Below are 20,479 nucleotides of genomic sequence, written 5' to 3' on the forward strand. Positions count from 1 at the left end.
CAGTGTGACTCCACAATTTTCATAGTCATGAAAATAAAGAAAACTCTTTGAATGAGAAGGTGTGTCCAAACTTTTGGTCTGTACTGTGTGTATATATATATATATATATATATATATATATATATATATATATATATATATATATATATATATATATATATATATATATATATATATATATATAGCTTCCTCCGATATATGCTTAGTCAGCCTCAGATCTTTTCCCAACTATTGTTTGGGCTACATCACAGGGCAGCTGAACACACTTTGAGGAGACCCTTATCTGCCCTGTTCTCCATACATGGACTCACTGAAGCCCACGATTGGCCAGAGTAACACTGATTGACAGGGATAAAAAGCACTTCCCCTCCCACTCAAAGATCATGCTTGAATTTGCCCTTTTGGAACTCATCACTTGATTTTGACTGTAGATGGGTGTTAACGAGTCTAAAAAAGACTACGAAATGTGTAAATGTGGTTCTCTTAAAAGATAAATAATATCGCCTAAAAAACGGCAGCAAATAATAAAGTAGGCTATAAAATCCTTTAAGAATTGAACAGTGGCAGCCTGAATCCAAATCGAACCAAAATGACCCATGGAAATAAAAGAACTCGAGCAATCATAGTTTGTTGCAGCAATGCTGTTTTACCCCCATGTTATAGTTTATATTCTCTCTCTCTCTCTCTCTCTCTCTCTCTCTCTCTCCCTCCCTCCCCCCTTCCTCCTTCCTCTCACTATGTAGCTGAAGTATATCTGTTCGGCCGTGGGCTGCAGCCATTGGGGAGAGGAGGAAGCCGAGCCAGAGGACATGCTGTTACTGCAGAGAACACAAAAAACCGTCAGAGCTGTGACCCCTCGCAGCGGTTTTGAGAAGTAGGTCATATCCCTGTCCGTTCACCCTGAGACACACTGCAGCCCGTGTATTTAATGTTTTGACTACACTGATCCTTTGTATCTGTCTGTCAGGTGGAACTTCAGTGTGGGAAACTTCCAGCTGAAGTTTGTTCCGGAGACCGACACACAGCTCGGCTTTTTGGAAGGAGAAACGTCCAATAAGGAGGAGTGGCACGAACTGCAACGTGACGGGCCACGTGTGATCCTAGAAGATGCAGAAGCACACAATCAAAACCACGCTAATGCACACATACAGTCAGAAGGCCTTGACCTGGTGATCAAAGTGTCTATTCCAGACTGGAAGGTTATGGCATTTAACAGTGGACCAGGAGGACAGCTCATCTGGGAGCATCAGGTGATCTGTTTTTTTTGTTTTTGTTTTTTTGTTTGTTTGATTTTCTGAGCTCTAAGATTAGATTTTGACCTACTAGGATTTAAGGATGTGCTTTGGATGATCGAAATGTGTACAGATGCTTGTTTGCTGAATATAAAATGAAATGGTAAATAAAAAATTGCTTTTTTTTATTTTATTTTTTTATTAATGTAGTTTATTTTAATTAACATTTGTGCATGTCAGCATTTTAAATTTTTAAAGCAATTTGAAATGAAATGCCTGCTTGGTTAAATAATATATAAAATAATATTTTATAATAATAAAAAAAATAATAAAATAGAATAAATAAAATGAATGCAATATACCTTTTTATGATATTGATTCAATTTAATAATCAGTTAAATTGGCACAAAAGAAATCGATTAAATAAAATAAATGGGGGAAAAATTGTAATAGTTAACATCTGGGTAATACAGGTGTGTGTGTTTTTACATTTAATATAAATTTTTTTAAAGATATGATCTACTTAACTGTTCTTCAACATACATGTCTTCATTCCTTCCATCATATATGCGTTCACTCTCTCGATATGCGGAATTATCAGAATTTTCTCCTTTTAAGAGAAATTATCGGAGCTAGATTTTTAAATCCATAGCACTAGCATTGCCCGCTAGCCACTTCCTGGTTAGGGTTTTCCACGCGTAAAAAGTCTTGCATTCGGTGTACCGGACATAAACCCCTGTACCGAACAACTTCGAACACATGTACCGTTACACCACTAGTAGTAATGCTTATTTAAAGTACACATTTACAGTCAGTACAACTTTTTGCATTTTTGCAGTATTTGAATACAACAAAGAATTGAATGAAAGAAAGGCCATTGTGATGTGCTGCTTGAGCAGCGTCGGCTCTAGTTTAAAATGTGCTTTGTCGGCAAATCTGAGGTACCCGATTTATGTTCATTGTAGACTTTTAATGCAAAAGGCCCACCCCTGAGACATTTTATTCGTAGTGTACACTACGAGAGCGCTGCTCTATACATCCAAATTGTACATACGAGTTTTTTTTTTCCCTTCAAAATATTCTCACTGATTTCTTGTGGACAGTTCTGTAGTACCTCACAGTTGATTGTATACACAAAAACACACACACACACACACACACACACACACACACACACACACACACACACACACACACACACACACACACACACACCCCTGCTAGTAGGTGATAAGCACAAGAAGGTTTATTGGGGGTGCATCACTAATTCCTAAACATTTTTTGTTGAGCAAACACTAAATAAATGGAAATTGACTGATGACAGCTCTGCTGACGTGTGTACTATGTGTGCCGTCACCTTAGTTCTGCACGCCTATCGCCTCGGCCTGGTTGGTCGGCGGGGGAAAGGTGACCCCTATCAGCCTGTTTGATGACACCTCTTACACCGTCCAGCCTGAGAGTGAAATCCAGGAGGAGGACGATGACATCATAGAGGAGGCACGTGGGGCTATGGAGTCCAGCATTTATCTAGGTATTGTGTTTTTTAATCTAGGTGTCGTGTGTTATTGTGTATGGCCAAGAGAGATATCTGAATGCTTTATTTAACTGTTTTTCTGTGTGTTTTTCCGCTCACAGGAATGTTTCAAGGTCAGCTGTATTTACAGTCGTCGGTTCGAATGACCGAGAAGTTTCCATCGAAGCCCAATGCTCTGGATAACCAGCACTCGGGAAATAACATCATTCCTCCTCCCACTGTCAAATGGAAGCCTCTCATCCGTACGTTCGGACACTTCAAGCATCACAGACATGGTTAATTGTGTGGAAAATGTTTGTAAATATAATTATTTTACACGTTCTTGTATACCAGACTCTCCTTCCCGCACTCCGGCACTCGTAGGACCTGAGGAGTTTGACAAGTGTTTGAAGAACGACAAGTTTTCTTATGAGGAGTACAGCAATGGTGCTTTGTCTATACTGCAATATCCTCATGGTTAGAACGGCTTTCTGTTCTTTCTGATATTTAGAATCTAATTTATTCGGTTGGAATTCTTGTATAAACTAACAATAATTCTATTTACCCCTCTTTGTCTTACAGATAACGGGTACTATTTCCCATACGGTACGCGGAACCGCGGTCGGCGAGAGGTGACCGCAGTGAGCATACTGCACAAGGGCGAGGCTGGAGGGATAAGGAAGAAGGACCCCGTGCTCCTTCTGCCATGGTGGAAAGAGATCTTGGGCACCATCATCTTTTGCATTGCCACTACTACGTACATCGTTCGCAAGTTCTTCCACCCGCACACAGCGTACATACGGGTAAGATGGGAACGCCTGGAGCAGCGAAATTGTAGCGCCAAATTGTTTTTTCTTTTTTTTTTTTTTTTTTTTTTTTTTTTTTTTCATACTTGAAGTAATTACTCATTTGAATGATTATCAATATAATCCATTGATTTGAATCCAACAGAAAAGAAAATGTGACACTGGATACTGAGCTCCGTGTAGTAGTTTGAATCGATCTCACTAATTTAATTACTAATCCTGGTAATAGACAAAGGCATGGGCCATGTAACTGTTCTTGCGTGTGTCGTGTAACGCTAACCTGCCCATTCAGACTATTTGTAGCAATTTAGGCAAATTACTCCGACACTTTATCCCATCCAAATCAGCCAGTTGAATCCTTTACAAATAACATTAGTGCACTCCCTCTGGTAAACACTTCATTCTGATTAAAAGTGGCTTAGGTGTTTGGATGTGTTTCCCCACTTTGTTTCTCTCGGTTTAATCGCAGCAGCGGAAGGAGTCTGAGACACAGTGTCAGACAGACACCAAGTTCGAACTGGACGCGAGCGAACCCAGAGAAACTGCCACAGACAGCCGGCCCAGTGAATATGTCTCCAGGTAAAAGATGCTAATAAAGTAGTATTTTTATTTAGCAAAGTTTTGCACATTTGGGACGTTAATGTCATAGAGATCAACCAGACAGATGATCTTTAGTGGGCGGTAATTTTAGCATAATAAAAACGCTGGTCTCATTGCGGTGGCACAGCTGCAGCATCCACATGAAGTTATTCACACATGCCACGGAATACATGAACACACCCTTTGAGATTCGGGAGGCAACGATATGGTTTGAGAGAAATCATGGCAGGAATGTCGGTTTATGAACAGCTGGTTCTTCTATTTACAGAACTTTACACCCTGCTGCTCACTTACTGCTCATCATCTCTATGGCTGCTTTAACACGAGGCCTTCTGGGCTGATATGAAAAACACTGGTTCATGTTGTAAATGTATCACTACCACTAAATCTAAAACTACGTTTACTATCAAGGATTATCATAAATAATAATTATAAATACTTTTTTTTCTTTAGTATAAATTTATGAATATAGTAAGGACAGCTGGGATTGATTCAGGATATTCGGTTTCATTGACTGTCCCAAAACCAGAAGATTTGTTATTTGGACAAAAGTATTGGGACATCTGAGGACACTTTTTGAAAGCAGTTTACTACTTTTCACTTGTTTTGTAGCCTTTTCCTGGAGCACTGCCTGTAAAACTGGGAATGTATGTAATAAAAGACAGTGTGAAAGAAGCTTAATACAGTCTATAAATGCATATTGAACATAAAGAAGACCTGAAGCACCAAACTTAGGAAAATATTTTTTATATCACCAAAAAAAAAAAAAAAAAAAAAAAAGATTTAAAAGTTATCTTAAAGTGCTTTACATCATAAGAATAGAGAATGAATTCAAATAAACAAAGGTTTAAGATCAGATTTAAAAACATTCATAGAACGTCAGGATTTTAGCAAAGTAACGATTCATTTTTTAGCCATGGAGAAAGATAAAATGGGGCGCAGTCTTGCAATGTGTCTGAGATGGAAACATTTCTGACTGTATTTTGAACATGAGGATTGTTTGTGTCAAAAATCACACCCAGATTTTTTTTCTTTTAAAGAAGGCTTTTGCATTTTTTTTTTTTAACTGTGGCTATTGTATGACTCCGTGTTGCAGGTACCTGACAGACTTTGAACCAGTGCAGTGTTTAGGGCGAGGTGGCTTTGGAGTTGTGTTTGAGGCACGCAACCAAGTAGACGACTGTAATTATGCCATTAAGAGGATCCGCCTACCCAACAGGTACATTTTGACAACTTTTGTAGCGCAGTATGCAAATTATCCATAGTGTACGTCCATTATATAGTGAAATGTTTGCTTGTGTGAACAGGGAAGTGGCTCGGGAGAAGGTGATGCGTGAGGTAAAGGCCCTAGCTAAATTGGAGCACCCAGGTATCATCCGTTACTTCAACGCCTGGCAGGAGAGTCCACCTCAGGGCTGGCAGGAAGAAATGGATCAACGCTGGCTTAACGATGCAAGGTACAATCAACATTAAAGCAACAAGGCTTCGTATATAGAGCACGAAGAATTTACATACAAATTATTCAACGAGTGATAAAAGCAATTATAGTGCACATTGCGTATTAGCTGGATTAGGGCTGATTTATACTTCTGTGAGGATTTTGAAGTCTTCATATCTGTACGTTACATGCGCAGGCTTACTAGGGTGGTGTTTGTGTTTGTGAACCAAACCAGAATTTGCCCAACAGAGGCTGTGAGAAGTTCACATGGGGAATCTCTAGTTGTTTTTAACAGAACCTTTGGGGTTGGGTGAAGAAGCTTTGTGTGATCAATTATAAACCAAGTTGATTCTACCTGTAACCATTTTCGAGATCTTTTTCACGCATATCTATTAGTGCACCATTTGGCTCTTGTGTTAAAAGCTGATTTTTGTATTAGTGTTTAAATCCACAATTTTGCGACTGGCAGAATAATTGATGTTTTAGAATTTATTTCGATCGATTTGTTGTGGTTCATTCGACCCACTCTTTGTCTTTATTGGAAATCTAGTCTACGTAAAAGAAAGTCCGATCCTGCCGGGTTAAACTGCAGCCAGTATAAAGCTTTGCACTTTATATTAACTCTTAAAAAATGATTTTGGAGTGACTATTGCCAGCATAGAGCAGTTTTCACTCGTTTTTGGATTAAGCTGGTCTTTTATCCAGAAACACTTTCAGAAGGGGGTTGGGGAGCACGAGCACACAGCCTGACACACCTTCTTGCCGACCAATCAGCTCACCTCAAGGCTGGTCGGCGGAGAGCCCCACAGATATAAGTGACCTTTGCTTAGCTCTCTACTTGTAGAGAGAGGGATTATGGGCAACTATGATATGCAGAGATGTGCTAACTCTCTTCCATCAAAGAGCAAGTACAAACCAGGCCTCAGTGATGAAGTGAAATAAACTCCACGGCTTTGAAGCCATTATATCCAACACACCTGGAAACCTACAATAATAGTTTCTGTGCATTTGAATAGATTTGGGTCTTGTTATATAGGCTGGTGAGAAAACGCTGTCTTGAGCTGTAACTAATGACTGGCTGTTAACTAAAATCTATATATTGGATTTTTAGCAGATTTAAATAACACATCATGACTGCAAAAGCCATTGTTAGTAATTTCCTATGCATTAACCAGTGAACAATTTACTAATCGATTTTGAATACGATAATAGAATCATATATGTTCAGGGAATATTGAGGGGTTCACATGAAGTACTACAAAATGACTGTGCTCTTGTCTGTGTTTAATCAGTGTTACTGATTGGCTGCTCAGCTCTCCTGACCACATGGAGGCGTTCTCCGTGAAGGTGCCCGTCTCCACGCCGTCTCCTCTGGATTTGCGGTGCGAGTGTGCGACTAATGGGAGCGTTGTTGCGCTCGGTCAGGATCACGTATGCGTAGATGGTTTGGGTCTGGACAGCATGATGTCGGATCAGGACAGCCACGCCGAAGCTGAGCCCGATATGGAACTCTCCGGATCGCCACATTCTTTCGAGCTCTGTCCTCCTCGCACAGTGGCCCATAACGACTGCACCTCTTCTTCCTTTGACATTGTGTTTGAAGACTCTGGGTGTGATGATCAGCACGACAATGATGCAGAGCTCAGTCACTCGACACCGGTTCAGACGCAGTGCCCCTCTCAGTCAGGTTCCAGATCTCAACCGAAAACTTGCTCAGGCCCATTGTCTTTCTCTCCTCCTCGGCCGACGTCTCTGAAACTGCCACCACAAACTCCCAATCCTGCTCCACGGCTCGCCCTGACCCCCAAAGTCTACCTGTACATCCAGATGCAGCTGTGCAGGAAGGAGAACCTGAAGGACTGGATGGCACAGCGCTCTCAGCCTGATCTCCGAGAGCATTCGCAGTGCCTCGCCATCTTTTTGCAGATCGCTGAAGCTGTCGACTTCATCCACAGCAAAGGACTCATGCATCGAGACCTGAAGGTAGTACTTGTGCTTGTACAACTAACTAAATGTTGATGCCTACATTCGTAGATCTGAGAGATAAATTTTTCTTCTTTTCTTTTCTCTTCTTTCTTCCTGTCCATCAGCCCTCTAATATTTTCTTCACGCTGGATGATGTAGTGAAAGTCGGGGACTTTGGGCTGGTGACAGCTATGGACCAGGAGGAAGATGACGATGAGGAAATGAACACGCTCACTCCAATGCCAACTTACGCCCGTCACACCGGCCAAGTTGGCACGAAACTGTACATGAGCCCAGAACAGGTGTGTTTCGAATTTAAATTCACAGCATTAGGCAGCCGCTGTTGTCCAGAGAGTGGCTTACAGATGTTTACTGAAGTCTCCTCCTCATCTTTTTCTCTTCTCTTTTTCATTTTTTGCAGTTGTCAGGAAACTTGTACTCTCACAAGGTGGATATTTACTCTCTGGGTTTGATCCTGTTTGAACTTCTCTGCCCGTTCCGCACACAAATGGAAAGAGTCCAAGTAAGAACAATCCCGCTCGCATTCTGTTTTAGCTTCAGATCAAGGGCCGCCTCAGTCTCGGAGATCTTTTAATAAGATTCGATGCATTCTTTTTGGTTCCTTTAGACTCTCATTGAGGTCCGGGCGCTGCAGTTTCCCATGTCCTTCTGCAAAAACAATGTCCTGGAGGTGGGTCTTTTTTTTTTTTCATTTCTTTATCTTTTTCCACAAAACATGGATAAAAGGGAGCAGGCAAGAGGGATTATATTGTTTGGGGCATGGTGTAGGCAGGATAGAAGGCACATCTATTGCTTATTTAATTTTAATGCAGTCTTAGTATAACTGTTTATTTTGTAAGTCATTGTTCTGATGTCCTTAATGCCTCCATGTTAATATAATTAAAGCATGCATGGTTTAAATACACTGGTCCCCTGGAGTTTTGAAAATCCGCAAATCTTGGACGCAGCCCCTATGGTACCTTAGTGAATTGATCCAGACATTATGTCACTTTAATACAATAACGTGTTTTTAAACATTTTTATAAAAATTTGTTAGTAAAAACATAGTTTAAAATGTTATTCCTAACGTTCCTGAACATTCGGTCCCGCTGAGGATTCCCGCGCATTTTAAGATAATCGACAACTCATTGTTAGTTAGGTTCCGAATGAGAACCCGCGACTTTTCCGAGCCGCGAGTTCCGAACCGCGAATTAACTGTATGTCTTACAGGGACAAGGCTTCATTTGGGGCATCTATTATTAATTGTATACTGCCCTCTGCTGGCTATATGTAGTTTTACAAGGTAAAAAAATCTGTGTAAGTGTTTGTTTTGGTTTTGAGCTGCATATTCGCAGTGGTGGAAAACCATGTATTTGACTTAAAGTAGAGATGCACTCGTTAAAAGAATGCTCCAGTAAAAAAAATGCTCCAATAAAATTTTCATTAGAGTAAAAATACAGAAGTATTTGCCTTAAAATGTACTCAAGTATCCAAAGTACTGATTTATTATGGCTATAATGTTCCTACTATCTTTTTTGTCACTTTATTAATCAACTCAGTTAATCTGACTCTAATGTTACTTTTAGCACATAATCTATTAATAGAATTATATCAATGAGTCAAACACTAATTGATATCTAATAAATTATCACGAGCCCCAAACTTTCTATCTGACTGCTTTAAAAAATATCACACAAATAAGGTCACGGGTGTTGTGGCGAGTATTCTGCTTGCTGTTGAATTGATGCTGAACTGTATGTTGGTGATAAGATACCACCAAGCGCCAATGGAAACGATTTCAATAAAGAGTTTACGCTCGACTCTGATTGGTGGATTGCTGCGTGTTTGACCAGTTACGTTTTTATCCACTTATAAAAAGGAACGACTGATTTCTCAATGCAGTTGAGTAAAAAAGTACAATATTTGTAGTGACAAATGTAGTGAAGTTCCAGTAAAAGTCTGAAAAATAAATAAAAATTTAGTTTCCCTAAATGGAAAACTCCAGTAAAGTACAGATACACGAAAAAGCTATTTAAATACAGTAACGAATTACATTTACTTCCTCACTGTTCATCACTGCTTATTTTTTAGCTTTTTAATGAATAAGGTGTTGAATCAGAATGCATCAGAGTTTTCCGGATTTTCCGGAATCCCTGCACAACAAAGATTAGTGTTTCTCTTCCTAGACCCTGACAAAAACAATAAAAGTGCAGATCAGTTGAAATATAATGTAATATATATAATTATGTATTTTTTTTTACACAACAGGTACTTTTTTTTTTTTTTTTTTTCTACAGACTTATAGCTTATGGCATTGTTAATTTTCATAATTTCCACAGCAAAGGGGCTCATCATTGGCAGGTTGGAGGCTTGATGCCTCACTCAGGACACAATAGAATTACCATTATCATCACCACTTGAGGTGTGGTTTAACTTGAACTTTTGTATCATAAATGTGTACTTCCTGATGTGCATAGTTACTCGAGGGTCTTTTTTTTTTTTTTTTTTAGCTCAAACTTTCCAAAAAAGGTTTCTGGAAAACGGCCTAATTTATCCTTGAGCAGCCTCTGTTTCAGTACTGAGTGTGCTTTTATTAAGGTTTTAATTTCTGTGTGTTTCAGGCTCAGATGGTGCGCTCTATGCTCTCGCTTGTTCCTGCCGAACGGCCCGATGCATCCGAGATCACAGAGACGCCACTGTTTCAGGAGCTTGAGGTGCCGTGCAAAATCAGGCAGCGCACGCGAACATACAGCTCCTCATCCACGGGACGACCGTCAAGACAGATATCCAGCTCTTCTTAAAACACACACACACACACACACACACACACACACACACAGGTCCACCCACTGAGTTCTCTCTGGCCCTCCATCAGAACCTCTGTTGAACACAAGCAGATTTTTCTAAGGAGCGTCCACACAATTGAAGCACACACACTGTAATCTCAGTCTCCATCAACAGATAAAACGGGAGGCACTTTAGCATCTCGGCCATTCCATCTCGAGCACAAACCTTTGCGCAGACGCCTGCTTACAATGTCTCTGCCTCTCGCCTGCCCTCTTACACGTTCATGATGTTAAGAAAAAGTTAAAGATATTCACTCAGGAGAGAAGATGCTAACTAAATGGCTTGACTCCTTGCAGATCAGCTCAGATTCTGAAGCGCTACGATCATCATTTTTACCTCAGTTGCTCTTCCATATCGTGTGCACACACTCACAGATTTGTGGAAATTGAAGGATTTGCAGTGCTGAATGAAGAGAAGCTGATTCTTGAGCTGCTTTGGAATGCTCATCCATTTTTGTTTTTTTTTAATAGGAAGGTGCACAGGACTGGCTTCCTATGAACTAAAGCTACATTATTTGTAAGGCTTTATTGCTATTCTCATTTCTATTGTAAATAGACCTAAACTCCAAAAAGAGTGAGAATCTTGTTAACGGTGCATGATGAAAACCGAAGACGTTGTTTTGTCGGACACAGTAGCCTTCCACTGGCACTTGGGGACTGTGTATTTTGCCTTAGCAACAAAATAGTAGACAAATTGCGCCATCTTCTTAATTGTGCTAAAGGCTTCTGCGAATGCTGTATGATTGGTTGATCGCTGACTCGTTGAATGATTGAGTAGAATCAAAGAGAGGTTTTTAAAACTGTACGTGTTATAAGATAATGTATAATACTTTTTCATTAATACCAAAACGGGTTATGGACTTCCTTAAAAATCCCTTAAGGACAGCCGAATGGCCGTGAATAACAGGAAACTTCCTCCATGAAAATCACTGTTTATTAGACTTATTTCCATAAACTTTTTTGAAAGGTTGGAAATGATCTTTTTTTGGCACATGGTTCCGTTTTTCTCCGACTGTTCCTACATACGTTATCCCCTTACGTTTTTTCATTGTGATGGAATCTCGAGAAATAAGCTTAGAGTTTGAGAGCATGGAGGTAGAATGGCGAGTAGTCTCATTTTGTTTGCTGACTGGAAAAGGAGCGAGAGCGAGAGAGAGCGAGTGTGGAGTGTGCCCAGCTCTGTAAAAGATTAGACTAGAGCAGAATGGATAACGGTTAATGACGTGTCATTGTTAATCACACTGGTACAGAACTTCAGGACATGGCTCACCTTTCACCCTTGTTATACAGCTTTTCATTTCCTTATGAGCTCACCTACAGTGTTTTATTATATTCGGTTCCTTTTGTCATTTTTTTTTTTTTTTTTTGTATGTCACCATCCAACAAGGTTTTATATCGATTAGGCTGTTCCTCAGTCCTGTGACTAGCTCATGCTAATAATTGCATTGACAAAGTTCAGACTTGATTCCCCCCCTCACTGTAATTCGGTCGTTTTGGTACATGTTCGGTTTCAGATGCCTTTACCAGCGTTTTTTTTTTTTTTTTTTTTTTTTTCCCTGTAACCATTTCTGTTCTGATTCAATGCTCCTGTCAGTTTTGCTGACCGTCCTCTGTAACCTGTAATCTTCGGGCACAATCCTTTTTGTTTTTGTCTTTGTAAATATGTTCTTGTTTTTATTTATGTTCTTTGCAGAATCAATCCTTTTGGGTTGGTTATGATGTATAAATGCACTTCATGCAGTGGAGTGTGTTGAAATATTGTGACTTCTTACAAGTCAAAAGAATTGAATAAATATTCTATGAACTTTGGTACAAAAACTGTTTGGGTTTTATTAAGTGCACGGTTTTCAAACCATAAATTTTTTTAATGCTACCCTTTTTAAAGATGTAATCTTAGGCCTACAGCCATGACTAATGTGTACACACCTTTATGACCGGAGTGTTAACATGGAAGTAACTTTTTGTTTCTATGAAGTAAATGTTTTCCTGTATAGTAGAGGTTTTGAAGAATGGCCAAAAAATAAAATACAAATAAGTACCAGACAGAAATGTTTAGTCCACTTCCCAAATATAACTTTCATTTTCCTGGAGGATCTGCGGGAGTAAACTGCATGTAGAAACTGAATTCCTGCATGATCGTAAACTCTAAACTTGGATCTTTATCAGTTACGTGGTAAAGTTTTCTTTTAAACTTTGGTTTCTCAAGAACACCATCTGTTCCTCTTTAATTTTCCTAAATAATATCAGCTCTTTTTTTCTATATAAGTACAGCTTGTTTTGAAAAGGGCTGTTCTGCTGTTACTATCCTGAGGTTTTTCCCCCCTTAGTTTTCAGTAACAATCACAACTGTTCAATAAACACCTAACAGATGTATTACATCCTGCTAAACATAATCACTTGGGTTGAAGGGAAAAAAAGGCATCTGTCTGACTAATAGATCTGTTTAGGCCTGACATATTTAGTGTCTCTAATTTGTTTATTCAAAATGTTTTATGATGTTCTGCTTTTGTTTTCAACACGTGGCTAAGATCTGATTTGTCTGTTTGATTTTGTCCTGGAATAAGGACATGTGTGAACAAAATGTCTGTAAAATCCATATAACAGCAGATATTCTGAATTATAACCAAATAGTCACTGATTTATGATAGATAGATAGATAGATAGATAGATAGATAGATAGATAATGATTTCTGCCAATAATGTTCCCCACACATAACACAATCAACACAAATGAACCGTAATAAAAAAAACCTACAAATATATATGTATGTATATATATATGTATGTATATATATATATATATATATATATATATATATATATATATATATATATATATATATATATATATATATGTGTATGTGTATGTATATATATATGTATATATATGTATATATATATATATATATGTGTATGTATATATATATGTATATATATGTATATATATATATATATATATATATATATATATATATATATATATATATATGTATATGTATGTAGCTTTTAATTCCTGTCTTTAAAATCTAAAACGCTGTAGTAAAGACGTTTCTATGATCCAGAAATAACGCTGGTTTCTTTCACTGGGATTGCTGCTCTGGCCTTGTCAGCTCCATCAACAGATGAGCAGCGACTGATTGAAACTTTAGCCACGTCCCAAACCGCGTGCAACCCTACTAACTAGGATGGGGGTGGGGGGTGTCCGCGACCGGTGGCGAAGCTGCGTGTTGGTGTAGTGTGTGATTTGGGACGTAGCCTCTTCTCCGTCAGTCAACTTTGGACTTCCGCATCTTTCTGTATCGTCGTCATTTCCGGCAGCGTCTCAGTACCGCAGCGATAAGCATCGCTGAGATGTAAATGGAGAGCGGAGATAAGAAGTTGGAGGAGACGCTCGTTGCAGACTGAAGCCGCAGTAAGGAAACGGGGTTTTCTCGCAAGCTGAGGTGATAGCGGTCGCCCCCCGAGATCGTACAGCGGCTTCTCCAGCAATCGAGTCAGCCATTTTTGTGTGTGTAGCGAATCCGAATGGCCGGAGAGGTACGCGGGGCCCTTGGCCGGAGAGCGAGCGTGTTGCTCGGCTTGGCTCGCTCAGGCCTCCGCGGGCCACAATGGCGGACTTTTATCCTTATTTCTGCTGCTTTCGGGGGACTCATTGGACTGTCCGCCGCCGCCGAGCTGAAAGAGTGCGACAAGCCGTGTGTGAACGGCCGGTGCGACCCGGCGAACGGCACCTGCGTGTGTGAGCCGGGCTGGGTAGAGGAGCAGTGCCAACACTGCGGCGGCCGCTTCAGGTGAGAGCGAGAGCACGAGCACAAGCACCGGGCTAAAATCTTTAAAGCGCCGCTACACCGCCGTGCCGCTACTGTCACTCTGATCCGGATTATTCCTCACACTCTGCTGCATTACGCTTCTTCCAGTAATGCCGGATCGGTACTACCCTGACAGCTTCTAACTTTGTGTGTGTGTGTGTGTGTGTGTGTGTGTGTGTGTCGTGAGTACAAATATAGTGCTATGATGTATGTGAGGTGTTCGAGAGAGTCGTGATATTGTTATAGCAGTTTGTGTACACAATGTTGACTGAGGCGTAGGTGGAATGTCGCTGGCACTTTTCCTCAATGCGCACTAATCTCGCTGTTGTATTGGATCCTAATCAGGGTTGACCATTAAAATGGATCTTCTGTACCAAGTCCAGTAGTGTGTGTGTGTGTGTGTGTTTGCCGAGCGCGCGTGCTGGGCTTGTCAGCAGCAGTTGTGTCCCTGTGAGCCGTCAAAGTATTGAAAACTCGGACACCAGACAGTCTGCTGCTGTTGTGATCCTAATCAGATTGGGCTGTCATGCCTATAAAGCGATAATAAACTCTGTGAAGGAGCGGCTTGTTATTGCTCGTGTGTTCCAGGAATAAAATGTTTAGTGAGATCTCCAGGATAGACAAGAGACAGCATGTGTGTTCGAGGGTTGGACATGGGTAAAGTCTGTAGTTCCTTCGCATCTTGGACGAAGAGAGAGACAGGGTTTTAGTGATAGTTTTTTTTTTTTGGAGAAGTGTGTATATGGAGGCTTTTCATCATGAGGACAACTTTCCACGTAGGTGACAAATCAATCACTATCTGTCCTCTGAACAATTACTTATTACATATGTCTAGAAAGCTGCTTGCGTCAAAAGATGCACGTACAGCAGGTTTGTAGGTATCACTGATTTTCAACTGGAGAAAAGGCATTGCAGATAAACAGGCCCAGTCCTATGAGTGTATACGGTGAGGCAGTGAGTGATGTCTGCTCATCGTAGTAATGGCTGACGTTCCCCTTTCCCCCTCCATCAACCGTTAATAGCATTATATAAAAGACGCTTATTCGTCCTGAAAGTGGGTCATTGAACAAATAGAGGTGCAGGGTGTGTATCCAGTACTCAAGTTGAAGAATAAGCCTCTGTGTTTTTTTTCTTTTTTCTTTAATGCCCCCAAGTCCCTGATCGATTGCCAGAGTCAAAATTCCATAACCGAATTACCACTTAGAGGTAGAGGCTGTAATAAATACGCAGGTTTTATTGCATCTGTTTCAGAGTGCAACAGAAGCCTATCTGTCTGTTTCAAACGCACCAGCACACACTTGCACACACTTGCACACACTTACACGCACAGGGTCTCCTTCCTCTGAGTGTCCTTAAATAGATGAAACAACCATTCCTATCTAATTTCCCGTCGCTCAGTAAACCTGCGTTCATAGTGGATGCTACGCAAGGACCTGTAGCTCGAATTCGTTCTCGTTCGCTTCTGTTCAAGCTGCTGTGATTGCATTTAGTTAATTACGTGTGCTTCGGCTCTTTGAGTATATTTACGAGAAAAAATTTTTTCCCATTTGAGCTGGATGGATTTTTTTTTTGTTACAATAAATTCTGATAAATACAGTCTGTATAGAAGTTGTGTCCTACTCAAGTTATAAGGTGGAAAACACCAAAAGGTGGAGTTTCAACAGGACTAGGATTGCGTAACGCTGCTTACGATTGCACACAGTTATCCAGCTTAAAAACATTCACAGAAGCACCTAAGTAGAATAAGTCATTTGAGTCCAATCTGAATTAAATAATTATCTGATTGAACAAGGTGGATAATCCTCTAATAGCAGCATTAACCTTTTGGATTTGATAACTTTCACTATTGGAATTGGAGCACACATTCCGCAAGGACTACATCTATCGATTACTGTAGTAATTAAGTGACCTACCGGTTATATGGTTGATTTCTCAAGTAATAAGATAAGCAAAGTTGTTGTTTTGTAAGAGAATTGGTTGTGCAGGTTCAGTGTGACTCTTGTTATAATAACTGGCACAAATCGGCCTGAAGCTTTTTCTTCAGTGTTGCCAGGTCTCGCGGCTTTGGCAGAAGTCTCACACTGTCATGCTTCGTTTCAAGCCACAGAGCATCATAGCGGTAACCAGGTTTCGATGATATCTCAGTGCACATTTTAAACCACATTATTATAGAAGCATAATGAAAAGAGCAATACCACATGCAGTACTGTATATTTGGAAGCTCTCATAAACTGAGTACAACAAACTTTTGTGATGCGGCTCATGGTGGAAATGAAGTCTGGTGCCAGAGTGAGATCAGACAGCCCTGAGTATCCTACACTCTAATAGGTTCTAGACATAACATTTAAAGCCACTTACAGGTGACAGGAATAAAACTGATGACTGTTAGACAGCAAGTAAACAGTCAGTTCTCCAAGATGATGTATTGTAAAATCCTCTCAACAGAGTTGTAGGCTGATTTTATTTTACGTTTGTAATCTAGCGTACCAGTGTAGATTAATTCATCGATAGAGACTCAAAGCACTTTTGTACAGGGCGAGGGCGTCTGCTAAATGTAAATGTATTGGAAGGAAAATGGTAAGGCGTATGGATCTGAGTTTTTATTTATTAAAATGTTTTATTTACTTTTTTTGCAAGTGCTAAATGTGTGACGGCTAGATTAGTGGGTCAGAGCATCTCCAAAAAAAATAAAGGTCATGTGGGGTGTTAGAGGGACTCTGTTAACACTGTTAAAGTCCCAAGGTGATTAATGATTCACATGGGGAGTAAAGGTTAACCCATTTGGTCCAATCCCACTGAGCAGCAACTGTAGCACAAAGCTGAAAGGATGATTCCGGCTATGATAGTAATATATCAGGACATACACCGACCAGGCATAACTTTGACATTATGACCGGTGAAGTGAATCACTGATTATTTCTTCAGCATGGCACCAGTTAGTGGGTGGGATATATCAGGCAGCAAGTGAACTGATTTTGTAGAGAATGTTGACGTGTTAGAGGCAGGAATAATTTGCAAGCATAAGGATTTGAGCTCTTTAGGGGTCTGCAGTGGTCAGTATCTATGACAAGTGGCCAAAGGAACAGTGGTGATCGGCTACAGGCTCATTGATGCACGTGGGGAGGGAAGTCTGGCCCGTGTGGTCCGATCCAACAGATGAGCTCCTGTAGCTCAAATTGCTGAAAAAAGTTAATGCTGTTAATGCATAATGACTCAGGACAGTTTTGGCAGCAGAAAGGGGCCAACACAATATAATGCAGGTGGTCATAAAGTTGTGCCTTGTCAGTGTAAAGTGCATCACGGCTCGCTGTGTAGCTGCAGACCAGTCAGGGTGCCTTTGCTGACTTCTGTGCACCACCAAAACACCTACATTTGGCACATGAGCATCAGACCTAGACCATGGAACAATGGAAGAAGGTGGCCTGGGCTCATGAGTCACGTTTTATATCACGCGGAGAGCCGGGTGCATTTGTGTCAGTTACATGGAGAAAAGATGGCACCAGGATGCACTATGGGAAGAAAGCAAGTGAGGCAGTGTGATTTTCTGCATGATGTCCTGCTGGGAAACCTTGGATCTTGGCATTTATGTGGATTTTACTTTGACACCCACCATCTACCATAACGACAGTGGCCTCTATCAAGATAACGCACTCTCGTACACTGCAGAAATTGTTCCGGAATAGATTAAGGAACATGACAGAGTTCACGGTTTGACCTTTTATTGCCCCAGATCTGATTTTGCTGGACAAACAAGTCCGAATACTATTCTGGCCTTACAGTATCTACTGCTAATGTATTTCTGCCACATACCACAGCACACTTTCAGAGGTCTTGTGCGGGCCTATAATGATTCTAGTTAGTTAAACACTTGCTAGCTAGCGTTTCTTTCAATAGCCTCCTGTTTGTGTGGTAGGGGTTCTTTCAGTTTATCTCCTACAACCTTCTTTTGTGTTGGTGTTGTACAGTAGGGTATGTGTGTGTATGTGTGTGTATGTATGTATGTGTATATATATATATATATAATTCCAAAAGAACTTCATTCTCCCTGTACGGTTGATTCTTCATAATCTATCTCTAATCGAAAGCTTATTGGCTCGGTGTGCAACAGCAGTTTGTGCACCCTGCTGTATAGATCGATCGATCGTGCAGGCACCTGATTAAATGAAGCATCAAATCAGCATAAATTGCCGAATTATTTAGAAATTGGATTAATCAGTTTTAGCAGAATTGTTTTAGCTTCATTCTGAAAATGTGTGTTTAAGTCATGATTGTGAAAACAGTGCAGATTATGTGTTTTCATCCAAAAAATCATTTTAGGTCCAATGTTGGGTACGAATTAACCTCAGTGTAAAGATCCGCATTTTCAAGAACAAACATAATATATAACATTGTTCTTGTGAATTGTTTCTTATAATTCTGTAACAGTGCACAATGTACACATTTTATGTTGCTTTCAACTACCAGATCTAGAGTTGCATCTGACTAAGCAAATAATTAATGCTGAGTAACTTTACTGTGTTCCAATCCTTCTTCTCGCTTTCCATTTAAAAGCGCACCCTCGATGGCACTTCGCTCGCTGAAACAGAAAGAATGTAAGACTCTCAAGCTTCACGTTAGCCAGTGATATAGACAGTGGAGAATTTGGGAATTGGAAACGAGACGCATCACAGCTGGCCACAAAGCTGCTGCTCATTTCATTGCAGTGTACATTTCATCCTGACACACAACACTGCTGAGATGTTTGGCTTTTTCAGACTCCACACAGAGAAGATAATCAGCTTTGAATCTATTCAGGACATCAATTGATTTGTGATATGAAGCCAGGGCCAGAGCTTTTACTGTTTTGCTTTTGTTTTCCGGCTCTCTACCACTACACACAGACGTCTTTTTATTTTTTTTTATTTTTTTTTTTTTTTAAACCTTCAGTAAAGGAAAAAATACATGTGGCACATTTGCCCTTATATGCTGTAAAGAAAAGTTGTGTGCCATTCAGGTATAAACTAATATTGCGTGTGAGAAAGCTGAAACGTATGTACATTTTATTGGTCCATTTCTCTGACTTTGTACCATGTTGTCGAGCTGTTATGCCATAACACACGCTTGTCAACACATAACTGCTGTTTGTACCCTGATGGACTTGATATGCCCAAGGTTTTTTATTTATTTATTTATTTATTTATTTGTATATATATTTGCTGATCTGCCTTAAAACAATAAAGCGCTATAAACAATAAAGCGCTATCCAAATTATGTAAGAGCACTGCGGGTTAAATTACACAGCAGGTCATATTCAGCTGAATGTTGCTTGTTGTTCTGTCCAGTGTTTTTGCCCTGTCCCTCTCAGGTGTGTTTACTGTGTGATTGTTATTGATGTGTTCACAGGCTAACTGGACCTTCTGGGTATCTGACAGATGGACCGGGGAACTACAAACACAAAACTAAGTGCACATGGCTCATAGAGGGACAGTGAGTTATGCTTCCTCTTTTTTATTTTTATTTGGAAACGCAAACACACATAACCATGCAGTTGAGACAGAGGGTGTGATTTCTTTTGGAATACTCAAGCAATTGTGCCTAAATGTTAAAAGTAGACATGTTTTTTTTATAGTAATAAACGCATAGCCTGCTGAAATGTACACTGACGCACAGTATATTTAATATGTTAATATTATGTTATTTATTAATGTTATTAAGATTATGTGAACACCTGAAACGTACTGGAATATTTATTCGATTTCATGAAGCAAAACAGTTTTGTAGCAGACCCCTCCAAGCCAACAGTCCCATCCTGCTGCACTTTACACACACTAACGCACTTCCTCATTCATAATTCTAAGCCTAGAACTTTTATCCAATCAGCAACTGTGGATGATTATTATATTTTATTAAATGCACAGAAATCCCTCAGTCTCCCTTTCTTCAATGTCCGTTCTGCAATTAATCAAATATTGCATAAAACAGAGCAACACTATTCCTCCTTAACCGTCGTGACATTGTGGACGTTCTGACGCATGTCCTCACGCTCAGCTGAAATGGAAGTAAAAAAAATAGCGATGTCAGCAGGATGGCTCTGTCATAACTGAATGTTATTTGTCATGGTATGTACGAGGTGGTATCAAAAAGCTTCGAGATTAATGGTGCTAACTGGTGCTATTCTTACCACATGCATTACCACATCTGCGATTTCCCTCGTGGACCACAAGTTAGTACAGAGCGCAAACATGAAATTCTGAAGACGCGTTCGACCATGACGTACAGCGATGCTGCACC

The 20,479-nt window shown here is 40.1% G+C and overlaps 2 protein-coding genes and 1 long non-coding RNA gene across 5 annotated transcripts in view; 2 read left to right on the top strand and 1 right to left on the bottom strand.

Moving 5' to 3' along the window:
* Positions 1 to 2,450, bottom strand: part of LOC310725367 — a 24,128-nt gene extending 21,678 nt beyond the window's left edge. The window contains exon 1 of the long non-coding RNA XR_014533341.1: positions 2,408 to 2,450. This is a non-coding gene — a long non-coding RNA (uncharacterized lncRNA). The remainder of the gene's footprint in view (positions 1 to 2,407) is intronic.
* Positions 1 to 12,218, top strand: part of eif2ak3 (eukaryotic translation initiation factor 2-alpha kinase 3) — a 31,971-nt gene extending 19,753 nt beyond the window's left edge. For 2 of the 3 annotated variants that reach the window (XM_083540215.1, XM_083540216.1), the window contains exons 4-17: positions 744 to 874; positions 968 to 1,250; positions 2,595 to 2,763; positions 2,868 to 3,008; positions 3,100 to 3,222; positions 3,328 to 3,548; positions 4,021 to 4,130; positions 5,248 to 5,370; positions 5,459 to 5,608; positions 6,882 to 7,572; positions 7,680 to 7,856; positions 7,976 to 8,077; positions 8,183 to 8,245; positions 10,176 to 12,218. In XM_083540215.1, the coding sequence (XP_083396341.1) occupies positions 744 to 874; positions 968 to 1,250; positions 2,595 to 2,763; positions 2,868 to 3,008; positions 3,100 to 3,222; positions 3,328 to 3,548; positions 4,021 to 4,130; positions 5,248 to 5,370; positions 5,459 to 5,608; positions 6,882 to 7,572; positions 7,680 to 7,856; positions 7,976 to 8,077; positions 8,183 to 8,245; positions 10,176 to 10,355 (2,664 nt within the window). In that variant the 3' untranslated portion in view covers positions 10,356 to 12,218. Of the gene's footprint in view, positions 1 to 743; positions 875 to 967; positions 1,251 to 2,594; positions 2,764 to 2,867; positions 3,009 to 3,099; positions 3,223 to 3,327; positions 3,549 to 4,020; positions 4,131 to 5,247; positions 5,371 to 5,458; positions 5,609 to 6,881; positions 7,573 to 7,679; positions 7,857 to 7,975; positions 8,078 to 8,182; positions 9,977 to 10,083 lie in introns of all 3 variants that reach the window. The other variant, XR_014533337.1, reaches the window with a different exon arrangement.
* Positions 11,750 to 20,479, top strand: part of atrn (attractin) — a 60,641-nt gene continuing 51,911 nt past the window's right edge. The window contains exons 1-3 of the mRNA XM_083540208.1: positions 11,750 to 13,169; positions 13,404 to 14,191; positions 19,592 to 19,675. Of these exons, the coding sequence (XP_083396334.1) occupies positions 13,926 to 14,191; positions 19,592 to 19,675 (350 nt within the window). The 5' untranslated portion in view covers positions 11,750 to 13,169; positions 13,404 to 13,925. The remainder of the gene's footprint in view (positions 13,170 to 13,403; positions 14,192 to 19,591; positions 19,676 to 20,479) is intronic.

Source organism: Silurus aristotelis, assembly GCF_946808225.1.
Source record: "Silurus aristotelis genome assembly, chromosome: 4".
Lineage (NCBI taxonomy): Eukaryota > Metazoa > Chordata > Actinopteri > Siluriformes > Siluridae > Silurus > Silurus aristotelis.